The 13596-nt window shown below is 41.4% G+C and overlaps 1 protein-coding gene and 2 non-coding genes across 15 annotated transcripts in view; 1 reads left to right on the top strand and 2 right to left on the bottom strand.

The window, feature by feature from the left end:
• Positions 1 to 6537, bottom strand: part of LOC144537414 (partitioning defective 3 homolog) — a 382981-nt gene extending 376444 nt beyond the window's left edge. For 11 of the 13 annotated variants that reach the window (XM_078281137.1, XM_078281139.1, XM_078281130.1 and 8 more), the window contains exon 1: positions 6120 to 6537. In XM_078281137.1, the coding sequence (XP_078137263.1) occupies positions 6120 to 6239 (120 nt within the window). In that variant the 5' untranslated portion in view covers positions 6240 to 6537. The remainder of the gene's footprint in view (positions 1 to 6119) is intronic. The other 2 variants (XM_078281140.1, XM_078281136.1) reach the window with 1 other exon arrangement.
• Positions 6538 to 12789: 6252 nt separating this feature from the next.
• On the top strand, positions 12790 to 12861 carry trnaw-cca (transfer RNA tryptophan (anticodon CCA)). Its single transcript has one exon. It is a non-coding gene; the product is annotated as a tRNA-Trp (tRNA).
• Positions 12862 to 13433: 572 nt separating this feature from the next.
• trnaw-cca (transfer RNA tryptophan (anticodon CCA)) lies at positions 13434 to 13505 on the bottom strand. Its single transcript has one exon. It is a non-coding gene; the product is annotated as a tRNA-Trp (tRNA).
• Positions 13506 to 13596: the final 91 nt, after the last annotated feature.

A 13596-nucleotide genomic window follows, 5' to 3' on the forward strand; every position in this document is an offset into this window, starting at 1 on the left:
GTAGCGTACTTTTTTAGCTCCTACTTCAGAGCGGGGTCTTTTCCCTTTTCCTAGGTGTACTTTATTGGTCGAACTTATAAGTCACGCCCACTGCCAACTCGGAACTTGCAGACAGAGCAACAACAGGACATTTTTTAACAATTTTCACCATCTTATTCATCGTTAAATTCACCTTATAGTCAGTTTCATTTCAGTTCCATAGGTGCTTGACTTGAGCACAAAAACAACAAAAGAAACACATCACAGTGCAGCTACTTCTAGACTGTCCTGTATATGTTTCTACACTGCTCAGCTAAGTAGTAGCTCTAAGATCTTTCTTTTTAAACTAGTATTTAACTACTAGCTTGCTCGTCCATTTACTGTCACCACTATATGCTGTTACCAGCCTCCATGTGAAATTATAGGCTATCTTGCACTGTGTAATCTGTTTTATGCGAACACTACTGCATGTTCTATTATTGCTGCAGGTTTTTCACATTGCAGATAGCTCCTAAAGTGCTTATACCACGCTAGTTTTAAAACCACTGTCTTAGATTTTAGAAGACCCATGGTGAAGAGGTGCAGTGCAGGCCAGGGGTACTAAACATCTTTTCTTGATGCTTGGGCAAACTTCAACTCGTGATTTTGGAGCGAGTGTGTGATGTTTTAGGCAAAGACTGGCAGGCAATGATTCCCCTGGAAGGAGTAAGCACGAAACAAGGACACTGCTCAGTCGGATGGAAGAAGAAGAAAGGAATAAAAGAAAAAAAAGATGACAATATAAGCATAGGAAACTGAAGGAAAGCCAGAGGAGAATACAACAAGAGGAAGAGAGGTTATTGAGTCCACATTTCTCCTCTGCTGCTTGACCACAGTTAGACCGACCTACTCTTTTTCAGTTACCATCAATCACATTGCATCCCATCATCCTACAGGGCCTATACAGCTCTGCCTTGTACAGTCCACTCACATGATAATCCCCCAATTACCTTCCACTACTGTAATATTCCTGGTCACATAGGCTACAGCAGCTCTTCTCCATTACATAAGCAGGGAGCCACTGAGTGTAGTGAGCTAATGAGCACTGACAACCCTTCCAGCGCAACTTCCCACTTTCTCTTGTCGTTGTAATTCAGTGCAGCTGCACCAGCTGTTGGGTCCTTACCTGAGAATAGATGAGGATTGAAAACTCTAGTTGTACTTTTAGTAGAGGCTGATGAGTCCCAGAAAAGACAAGTTGTGTTTGAAGTAGTGCATTTGGAAGCAAAGTAAACTGTTTCTACAAACTTTCTACATAACAGTATTGCTAGTTCCTTATTTGGAACTGCCTAGACAGAAACAAATATCTCTAACATATGTTTTGGGGGGTGTCCCGTCTTTCCATTTCCCCACAAATCAACATCAGTGTGGTGCTTCAAACAATGTGACAAACAAATGCTATTGCTAACTTTGGCCTGCACCAAAAAAGTGTGTTTCCTGAATTCTCGGATATTGCTAAAGGGAGTGTCTTTCCAACACTTTATTTGTTTCTCATCAGGTAGAGCTAAAAGTTACTCAACTCAAAACAGCCAACTTGCTTTGAATTAATAAGGAGCCAGAGAGAATGGAAGCCTTAGGGCAGGGGTCAGCAATAGAGACAGAGCACAACGCGTCATATTATGAAAGCCACGCCCACCGGAGGGGAAAACAATCGGCGCCGCAATATGCAACCGAGGGCTGAAACGTTGACAAAATGCCTGTAGCTAGAAAAACACATTACATTTAATCATGTCAAATAATTATTTTAGCAACATATGTCTACCATAGAGGACAAATTAGCTGTTAGTAAGCTAATGTAAGCTATGTGTTAGCAAGCTAACATAATTGCAAATATAATACTGCATAGCTTTGTATATTAATCCACATCCCACTATAACACAAATTGCATAGCTACTGTCAAAATGCTTTAGCTTAAAGTGATGGTTCGGAGTAATTTCACCCTAGGCTGCTTTGCACCTTGACCTCAGGCCAAACAACACCCCCATAAGCTTTTTTCCCTTGTTATAACATTGGTCTAGTTAGTGTTATCAGCTGGTTAGCTTAGTGCAGGCGCTAATGGATCCACGTTTGTATCTCGTAAATTACCCCACTAATAATGCCCGGAATGATACCAAACTTCTACAGTAGTACAAATAGTTTCTGTACTAATAAAACGAGGCATTAGAAAGTTTGTAACTACACCAAAAGTATATTTAAATAACACTTGCCTGATGGATACTCCTCTCGGGCGCTATCGCGCAGTACTTACATACTACTACTACATACTTCTGGTGTAGTTACAAACTTTCTAATGCCTCGTTTTATAAGTACAGAAACTATTCGTACTACTGTAGAAGTTTGGTATCATTGCAGTTTTTTACGAACTGCAGGACACATGCTAATCATATGCTGCTGATATAGTGTATGATGAAAGAATGGGTAATGTGAAAATATGGGACTTTGTTTTTTTTCTGTGTAATTCAACAACTTGCAACACTTGCTGTGACATGTCTGCAAGCCTGAATTTGTGGAATTTTGTGCTTTAAGGTATTAGCCTCCATTTAGGTTGAGTAACTGTGGGAAAGTAGGAGACAAATAAGATCTAGAAATGCAGCTCTTTAAAGAGTTAGAAGCACAAATTATGAAACTAGAGAATGTTTTTGTTTGAGAATTCTTTAGTTTTACGTCTCTGACGATGTACCAGATGTGAAACCAGAGTGTAAGACGATGAGTAAAGAGCTGAACCTCCCAGTTATACCCATGTGGCATTTTGTATGCCAAAAGCAACACCCACAAAACAACATCTTCATATTGCTTTTGCTTACATGATTAAAAATGTGGTAAACACTCACAGTTATTTCTTGACTGGCCAAGCGCTGAAAACAACAGCCTTGGGAACAGAAAGGCAGGATGAGAAGCTTAAAAGGCCATTTAGCATTAATCCTTCATGGTTGTGCATACTGTAGACCACATTGACTCGCGTACTTCCTGGTCCCATTCAGACTGTGGCGAAGGCCTCAAGAGTCCCCAGAGAAGATCGGCACAAATCACTGATATTACAGGCAACTAAGAGGCTACAAGATTAAACGCATCACTGAATTGCCGCAGCAATACATGCAACCCAAGATGGTTCATGCATAATGAAGAGGTAGATGAAGACATAAGAGTCAGGCAGAATGTAGGCGGAGGCGAGATTAGCTTTAAGTATAGAGAGGGAAAGTAGAGAAGAGGCGGACGTTGTTGAAGAGATGAGATTTCAGCGCATGCAGGAAGTGTGGGGAGGGCTTCTCTTATCCTATCGGTTTGTCTCCAGATAAATCAGATAAATAAAAAGTTGAATGTGATGTAATCGCAGCAATAAAAGTGATCAATCCTGAATTCCTCTAAAAGTGCTTTCACACCAACTTGTTTGGTGAGGTTCAAATAAACCCTGGTGCATTTGCCCGTTTGGTTTGGTTCATTTGGACTGGTGTGAGAGCTGTCAATCAAACTCAGGTGCAGATCACCTGAAAAGGTGGCCTGCTGTCAATCACCAGTGTATACAAGAAGACCTGGAACAGAACTACGAGGAAACAATAGGAGTGGGGGGGGGGACATTTTCCGTTGCAATACTGTATCGATACACGGACGCCAAGTATCGATCTTTTATTGTATAAATTGCACATGACAATTTAACTTTTTGGGGGGATTTTTTACCGCAATAAAATTGAAAATGTATCTTTTTAGATAAAACAGATGTTGACAGTTTTCCTTTTGGGACATAATTTGAAGTTGGAAAGCAGGTAATAAATTGCAATATATCGCAGAATATCACAATATGTTTAAAAATCGCATAAATATTGTATCGTGACATAAGAATTGTGATATTATCAAAACGTCGGGCCTCTGGTGTTTTCCACCCCTAAGTAACAATGCATTTTTTTTTTTCCTTGGTCCTGACCAACTGAACCAAACTAAAAGTGACATCAGAGAGCACATTAGGCTGCATTCAGCAAGGCCTTTGAATCGTCATAGCCATACCTATTCTAGCATGCTGCCAATATCACACACAAAAATGAATCTACACTGCTGTATCGGAGACTTCTAAATTGTGACAAATGCCTATTTCACCTTCTTTCGTTTCTCCGCTCTTCATGCTAAAGTTGGATCAACCGAGCCGACTGCTGTCTCCGATGAATTATTGTATGATTAATGTTCTTTTGTTCTGGAAAAAGGGAGCATTTAAATGTATATTGCATGATTCAGTATCTGCATGCCATGGGCTGTAATTTTTTATAACGCTGTGACGAAAAACAAACTTTAACGGTAAAGCAGAATTGTGTTGCTGTCAGCTGCAGGAACATTATACAACTCAAGTGACCTGTGTGTGATTACATCTTCCTGTAGTCCAAAGGTCTTGGCTGGCCTGTGATATAGTAGTTAGTTGTTGACCCAGAGCCAAGTGTTCTCCAGAGGGGAAGCCTACGCTTCTACATTTACAGTGCCACTGCATGGATCAATGGACCAGTCGCCTCCATTCTGCTGAACCATGGAAAAGCATAAAGCACTGGTAAACAGAGGAGTGACCGTGTGTGGGTATGTGTGTGTGTGTGTGTGTGTGTGTGATTGCTAGTGTGTATGTAAGGAGGAATAGCTCTTCCAGAATGAGGGGTAATGTTGACCTACTTTGTCACTTGTTTGCATTCAGAGGTAAAATCTACTACTGAGGTGCATCAGTGAAAATTCGTCTTTTCCAGGAAGCTAAAGGTATTTCATCTGTCACTATGGGGTTGTGAGTTCAGCTCTGGTTGGAAGTGCAACATCCCTTAGAATGTACTGAAGGAAAAACTTTTGATTTTGTTCGATCAAACTCACGTCTGCTATCACTCCACTCTTACTCTGGATCTTTCAGAAACCTTAGTTACAGAAAGTCCTTCTCTTCCAAAAACAGGATTGTAGTTTTTTCCTAATGTAAAACATAGAAAAGTAATAAGTTGGCAAAACCAGTGTAGGTTCATCTAGGCATTCCAAGGCATTGAACAGAAGCTGCAGCATTGACATGACTCTATAGGCAATACCACCCACTGGTAAAGAGATGAGAGTACTGTCACTAACCATGGAAACAGCACCAAACTTGAATTCATTCATTAGTCATTTAATGGGTTTTAAAGCGAAGCCACTAGAAACCCACAAAGGGAAAAGCAATCAGTGTCCTACTCAGGCCTCATTCAAATTTGGCACAGGGGTTTTACACAGTAATGCGTTCCGTCATAATAGATGAAACTTGGATGAACTTACAAACGTTTTTGTCAGCATGTAATTGCAAATAGCAATGAGTGCAAAGCACGGTTCCCCCATCAATACACAGGGTGATCATTCCATTGGCCTATTACCACTTTTGAAATAAAACCGATTAACTGTGTTGTGATACAGAGACATGAATGCACACAGTATCTAACAGTGAATATACACCATAGTGAATGGCATTTGTAACTCAGGAATAACGAATAGTCCTACTGGGGTTTATGTGTATGTAGGTTAATAGCCAGTTCACTATCTTTTAATTCATAAATCTTTTTTACTGTGACAATCTAAACTGCAGTATTGGAACACTACACACACACACACACACACACACACACACACACAGCGCAGGTTACTTTAATCAAATGACATCCTCATTGCTCCACACACAGTGGATGAACTGCGCGCACTTTTCTGCCAGTACAACTTGTATTGAATGGGAACGATTCCAGTGTTTCCTGAACTTTTTCATGGGTCAACCTGACACACACACACACACACACACACACACACACACACACGAGAGCAGAAGGAGAGCCAATTTGCTTTACAACTTCTTAGATTCCTTGTGGAGAAACTAGTGAACTGTCATGATGAAAGTAATCACTCTTAAGCATGGTCTTCGAAATAACAATGAAAAGTTCCCCACTCTCCTTCCGCCCGGGGCCCCTGGGGGTCCCCACTGGCTCCGGTTCTAGGGTCAGCCACTGGCTCTCTTCTGCCCACTCTGTCCCTCTTTCTTATCCCGTGAACAGCGCCATGTTGAGGCTCCACCGTGCTGCTCCGCTGGGCGAAACGTCACAAAAGCACACCGGAGCGGGGCTGTGTGTGGGGCTTACCTTTGCGATCGCCTTCTTATACCTCATGGCAGCTTGTTCGATAAGGCTGTGGACTTGTATATTCCCATCGCCACACGGAACGACCACCCGGGTCCTCCCGAAACACACCGTCACTTTCATTTCACCTCCGCTGCGTTAATTCCAATGAGGAAAAGCCCGCGTCAAAAAGACAATAACCATCCCCGGTGTGCGAAGGCTAAAAAAAACTAAATCCCCAGTTGTTGTGAAGAGGTCGACGTGAAGTTGTCTTTGTGTCCTGCGTCCTCGGAGGAGTAGAGAGAAGCCCAGCTTTGGATTCAGCGGCGGGGCTGGGTGGCGTCCTCCCTGTGTGCCGTGTTGACTCACTCACAGAAACTTCCCAACAAAAAGCCTCCTCTCCAGCGAGAACGCACAACTGGACTGACAGTGCGAGTGCAAGTGCGCCCACATGTCAGAGCAGGCTCTAAGAATGTTTCCAACACCAGCCAATACAATGCAGCTTATAGCTGAGGGCAAACCCATAGAAAGTCAGTTTACATTTCTTTGCTTTCTTATCATATAAAGTTGTCTAACACTTGGATTTGCAGTGCTTTTTTCAGAGGTGGTCTAGTAGCCTATGGTGTAATTAAAATCTTATAAAATAGAGCACTTTATGAACAACTTGTTGATAGTCATTATGAATGCAGTAATATAGCCTACCTTAAACCAGATTTTAATTTCAGTATTATCCATGGCTTTAACCCCTATTTACTTCAAGGGGTCCTTAAAATAATGGGGCTAGACCCAGACTGACCTGCAAGAGGGTCCCCTCGCACACACTACCAAGACCTGTTTTGCCCAGAGTCCCAGAAACCAACAAGTAGCCTATATTCCTTCTCTGGATGACTGCTTTTCCTTTGGTTAGCTGTGTGACAGTTAGTTTTTGACTATTTGTTTCAACAGAAATTTAAGCAATTGAAATAGACAATCATGGGCCCTTCAGGGTCTGGGGCCCCAGGGCAGTCGCCCGCTCTGCCCAGTTGGTAATTGCATCCTCACCAGGGGCAGGTGCCATGGTTTGAAGAGTATACTGTGAATCAAATCACAGTTTTTTTCCTCACTTGAGGTTCACACAGTAATAGAGCAACTGTGTACTGTCACTGCACACGATCCAGTAAAGACAGATTCTGTCCCGATGCATACGTATCTGAATGCCTGGATGATTCAAGACATGTACGCAATCGTACACAATGTATGAACAGATGCTGAATCTCTGATTGAATAAAAGAGACAGACTGAATGAGATGAACTCCCCAGCAGAATAAGTTGTAAGAGCGGTTCTCAGATGGAGCTGCTGAAAACTGCACTTGCGCTACTGATAGCAAAGCATATATTAATGTTATGTATATGACTGAATTATTGAACTGCAGTGCAAAATGAGAGATGGGCCTAAGGCTGGATCTTCAATATGACCCAATTTACTGATAAAAGCCGCAACCTTTCTGTGGCGCTTCACTCACTCCCTGCAGCTCGTATTCTTTATGATCTAATGCAGTGCAAGAGAGTGAACATGAACAAGAGTGCAAGATGGACAACCCCTTTTTCAAACTATACTATTACTGCTCAAATATGTTTTCCCTCAATACTTTAAGTTCTGTTTGTTTCTTGCTCATTAGATCTCATTATTGCAGAGCCTAACTATTCCTTTTCTTTAAACATCATTAATGCAAGGCAGGACTGCTGGCTACATAATGCAATGTACAATGCCATCTCGCCAAGAGTCCTGACCTTGTGGCACAATGGGAGCATGTCTGACTCCAAATCAGAAGGCTGCGTCTTCAAATCACTTCAGGGTCAAGCCATGGGCACATACCAATGTGATGACTTATACTTTAATAAGAAAATATTTCAGGTAGTCTGAAGAAGAACTGGCCCTGATCTGAACTCAAACAGCCTTTGACAACTGCAGCTTTCTTTTGCACAAATAACACTCCCCCTAGTGGCAAAAACACTCCCTCAAAGAGCAAACAAATTATTGATTATCTTAAGGGATATTTCTTTTCTTTCTTTCTCACTTGTATCTATAGACTATAGGTGGGTTATAGAGGAGACCAGTGAGCACATCACACTTTTTCTCTGGAAACAATTCTGTAATTTACACCAAACTGCTATAGTAAGATAAGTCCCAGGCCTGGGTATGTCCACTGCACATCAGGAATGCAGAGAGGAGGAGACAGTGGTGGAAACAACCCGGCTTTGCTGCGGCCCATGACCTGAGAGGGCTGGTGTTCCCGCTGTGAAGAGTGTGGGCCCTCATGTGTCTCATTTAGGACATGGCAGTACTTCAAAGAATCTGCCTAACTGCCAAACTGTTGTTTTGACATTAAAGGTGCACTATGAGTTCCTGCATGGTTTCAGCGAGATTTCATTTTAGTCTCAAATCGTAGACGTCTCTCCTTGATCCGCTAACTGCCTGCCCCCTGAACACACTGTGAAAAAGCCCGGTCTCAGGAGACAACACAGGGGTCGTAAACGTCAAACAAACACTAGGGGCACAGGCTGTGCACCAAAATACAACAAACCACGTTCCAGCCAATCACCGACAAGATGGTTGTCATTATTGTGGTTGCCATTATGTGCATGCGCACTACCCCCCCCCCCATCAAGGAGAGATGTCTACGATTTGAGACAAAAATTAAATTGTGCTGAAACCATGCAGGAACTCATAGTGCACCTTTAAAATGTGGCTTTTGTAATTTAGAGTACTTTTTCTCTGCCACAGTTTTGTTCAAAGGTAAGGAAGTTACAAAAATATATATATATATATATATACTGCATATATTTGATTTGTTTAGGGAATAGCATAGTGGTAAACCCAGAAGATTCGGGCTTTTAAGATAACATTTAGGACTGGAGCCGCAGAAGCCACCCCCCTGCTCCACTGCTTAAAGTGATTATTACATTAATGGATCACTAATTATAATCCTGTAATGTAATATATATTATGCTGCATAATGAGTACTTTTGGTACTTCAAGCATATTTTGAAGCTAATATTTTTGTACTTTTACTTAAGAAAAAACTTTGAAAGCAGGATTTTTACCTGTAAGAGAGTATTTCTACACTGTGGTATTAGTACTTTTACTTAAGTAGAAGATCTGAGTACCTGTGCCATATCACTGTATAGTTGAAAAGTAATTCTGCAAAGCAGCAAACATGTTTGCATAATGAGGTATAAACCTAATAAAATATGTGATCATCCTTTGTATACACAGTGCAACAAAACGTTACAATTCTTTTCTTTTACATTTCCTTTATTGTTGGAAAATCCAAATTATTCCACTACAGACTAGTCCTGCGCAGAGAGAAGAGGGTAAACAAAGCGTTGGTGTGTGTGTGTGTGTGTGTGTGTGTGTGTGTGTGTGTGTGTGCTGTAGCTGTCAGCTGACAGGGAGCTTCTATGGCAGACATGCTCCAACATGGTCCCGAGAGTGAGGAGGATCATTCCTGACACATCGTTCTGTCATCACAGACTTACCCTACCACCGGAGAATTCAGCACTCACCTACACACTGATTCATTCATTCATAGACAGGTGTAATTTACTATACCCTTCCTCTACCTCCATCAGCACCTTCTAATACCACCTTTTTGTATACCTCTATTGAAGTTATGTTGAACCCTTCATTGATCAAACGTATTATTAGTGTGGATTATGCTGTTGCGGAGGGACTATATTCTTTACAAGTTAACCTGATGTGTATTATACGTACAAATGTCTCCGCGGTTGTGTTCCCCATTACTTCCTGCATGTGGTCCAAGAGCTTGCACGTCGAGGGCAGGCCCATGACAGAACATTACGTACAGTGAACCTAAGAGAGGGCACATTTTAGCTGTAGTGAAACAGGGCTTTACTAATACCGTAATAGAGAAATCAAGTCCTTATTATAGCCCGGAAATCAGTGTTGACTTTAATCCTCATTTATTGAGGGCAGGTTTGATGGTCACATATATTAGAGGGACTACGTTTGAAGAGCAAGTGGCTTGATTTTGTTTTGCAATGCTTCAGTAGCATTTCTGATGAGCGATCAGAAGATTGTGTGTTCAAAATCATGTCAGGGTCACACCTAAAACGCTAAATAGGCCATGTTTTATATTCAAGCCAGCTGAAGTGGAGCCAGCAGTTTCACACTGCGTACTAAGCATACTAAGCACAGGAGACAGTAGCAAGATTATAACACGCTTATGGGACATTTGATGCAACATTAACATAAAGATAAACATGCCATGCCCACTCGCACTGTACCCAATGTATTTTCCACAACTATCGAGCATGATTAAGGCTGATAACACCAGTATTTTGTAACGTGTTTTGTACTCACCATTATTTCATCATCTCTGTCTAATGCTTGCGCAATTCCTCACCAAACGGCTCCATGTGAGTCTACACATGAAGATACAGTAATTAGTTGATGTTGGATAATTGCCCCAGTTCATGCCAATACACACTAAAGAGATAGAGCCTAAAACACACTTCAGATGTGTGGTTTAACTCTGAACAATGTCTAACATTACTCCAATCACATTTCTGCCAACGTCATAGTCTGCAGCCAGCTAAGGCATGTCCTTTTCCCCCAATAGGGTTAATTAAAGTTTCCGTAGTGACACTCATTAGCAGCTGTTTACTACCACACCTTGACTTTATAATAAATTACCATAGCTCAAGGCAATAAAAATATACAAGCTGACCCTATCTTTAACTAATGCAGCAGAACATGAAAAATGGAGTAAGACTTTAAGCTGCTAAGCCTTTTAACAAACACCCGGATCTGTTCATAGCTTTAATTGTGTCATGTTCTAACTGGTGAATCTCCAAAACTAATAATGAACTTATTTTGTTTCGCATTGTTTGAATTTATGCATTTTATAACCCATGTGTCCTACAACCTGTAGCGTTAAAGGTCCAATGTGTAGGAATTTCTCCCATCTAGCGTTGAGATCATATATCGCAATCAACTCTCTCGCACCACGCAGTTCAAAGTACGTATTACAGCTACGGTAGCCTTCACGCTTCAAAAAGCCGGTCTCTTGCTCTTTTCAATATCCCTTTTCTTTTTCTGGTTGAAGAAGAAGACTCCTGTTCCTGAAATTTGGATTTTGAATACGTGCGGTCCTCCATGTTTCCTTCTTCAAACTCGCCGGGGCCAGGAAGCTACGATACCCGTTAGCAGCATTAGCAGCACCTGTGAGTTTATCATGTGACAGCGAAAACGCGAAAGGCGGAGCAATATGTCCTGTATGTCCCTTACCGCCTAACGTATTTCAAGATGGAGCATGAATATGGAGCGTCTACCCCAGTTCATGCAAATGCAAATGTAAAAACGTCAAGCCAAAAGCAATACTTGGAATTGATGGTGGTGGTAAATATTCATGAAAAGGACAAGTTTGTGAACGGGCAACACATATTTTGATAATGAACAACTAAACACGTTACACACTGGACCTTTAAAATGAGCTTTACTGCTGCACCATGCAGTATTTGTGAAAGCTAAAAGGCCCCATCTGCAGGCTTCTAAAAGTATTACACCTTGTCTTGTCTTCTCTCCAGGAATCTTCTTTGTTTGGATTAAGTTTAGAGCCTGTAATTGCTGTGTTGGTGGGGATTTGGCCCAGTGTAAACTGTGAACACAGAGAATGGTGTTAGCACTCGTATTTCATGGATTTGCCAATGCCACCAGCTGCTGTTTTGCATACACTTTCTGTCTTGCAATGTTTTTTTTAAATCATCAATGGAGTCCAACAACATGACAAATTCATTTAAAAAAAAAAAAAACTTTCTGTTTTGCATATGACATTTTACTTCTGCTTAAAGATGGTCCCAGGTGACATCTATGTGATGTGATTTTGGGAATGGACATCTGATTCTGTCAAAAAAAAAATCTATTTCAAAATAGAGGGAAGATTAACTTTTGCTTCCCAGCAACAACTCAAAACGATGGTATGAAGCTGTGAGTGATGGTTGATTCCTTCAGTGGCATGATCGGTTTTATAGCTAACTTTAGTGGCATTTGACTGACGGGAGACAAGTCCCCCAACCCCTCTGCCTGATGATTCTATTTACAGACTTTGGAAAAAATCAGTTTATTGCAACAATGTGCAGTCAAGCAGAAGGAATGATTGAGAACGAAAGAGAGGCTATGATGGCTGAAGTTGCCCACGGCCAGTGGTGTAGTCTACGTGATACGCAGGTATACGCAGTATACCCACTAAGAAAGCTCCAGGATTTCCATATACCCACTGAAAAATGCCCAATGACATGCAACAACATATTTCTTTATTATATTTTGAATTGTCATCTGTGTTTTCCTTCTTCACATAGGGTAAATAAAGGTATTTCCACTGTAAATTGGTGCATAAAAGTTTATCAGAATACAGGAAATGAAGTCGTTGATGCTCAAAACTTCCCTGGGGGAGGACAACCTGACCCCCCACTATGATATGCCCCCCCCCCCCAAAGTCAGATTCTGGCCAATATTTATATACAGTACAGTATACCTACTACAATACATTAGACTACACCACTGCCCACGGCGGGTCTGTGGTCACAGTCTTAATGGTAATGCTAATATTCACATTATAATGTCACTACACTGACACCACCCAAAAGGCCCTTGATGTACCAGCTGATGGATGCTGATATGGGCCCTATGTGGGACCTTGTGGCGCAACGGTAGCGCGTCTGACTCCAGATCAGAAGGTTGCGTGTTCAAATCACGTCAGGGTCAATGATTTTCACACCTATTTCATAACATTACAATTACAACTCTGGTCCATTCCAGATGTTGTCAGAATCTAAACACAGCTGGATTGTGTGTATTGTTACATTGCTTGGAAAAAGCCAACATTGGCTTCTGCATTCTTAACTGAGGTCCTTTTCTGACCAGGAGTCGTTTTACTGAACTGTCTGTCTCATCTGGTGTATGGATGAAATGCCTCTATTACAGCAATTCCAAACAATGTGAATATGTCATCATCAGACCAACTGTTAGGTAGACTTTATAATATATGCAAGCCAACACACATTACAGTCTATAGTACTCCACAGTGCTGTTGAGATAGGTCTGGCAATGTGAGACTACAGTCTATATACAGTATAACTAAGCTATATAAAGTGAAATAAAAAACTCACCCTTATTAGTTTAAAAAACGGCTGAGGTTTGTTGCAAGATGCTTTTATGGTGTGTTACATATTACTTGTCATGTTGCACAGGACATTCATTGTATGTTCATGTACATTCGGCATCAATGTAGTGGTCATACTGGACATAACGTTCAGTATTTTGCAGTTGAAAAGATATGACCCCGACGTGATTTGAACACGCAACCTTCTGATCTGGAGTCAGACGCGCTACCGTTGCGCCACGAGGTCCTCTATTGCCAATATAGCCATAACAAAGAATTATAAGAAGAGAAGGATAGAATAGTGTGTAGCGCTTTGACTGGGTGCTTGTACCCCCTTG

The sequence above is a fragment of the Sander vitreus genome, chromosome 22 (assembly GCF_031162955.1).
Source record: "Sander vitreus isolate 19-12246 chromosome 22, sanVit1, whole genome shotgun sequence".
Taxonomy (NCBI): Eukaryota; Metazoa; Chordata; class Actinopteri; order Perciformes; family Percidae; genus Sander; species Sander vitreus.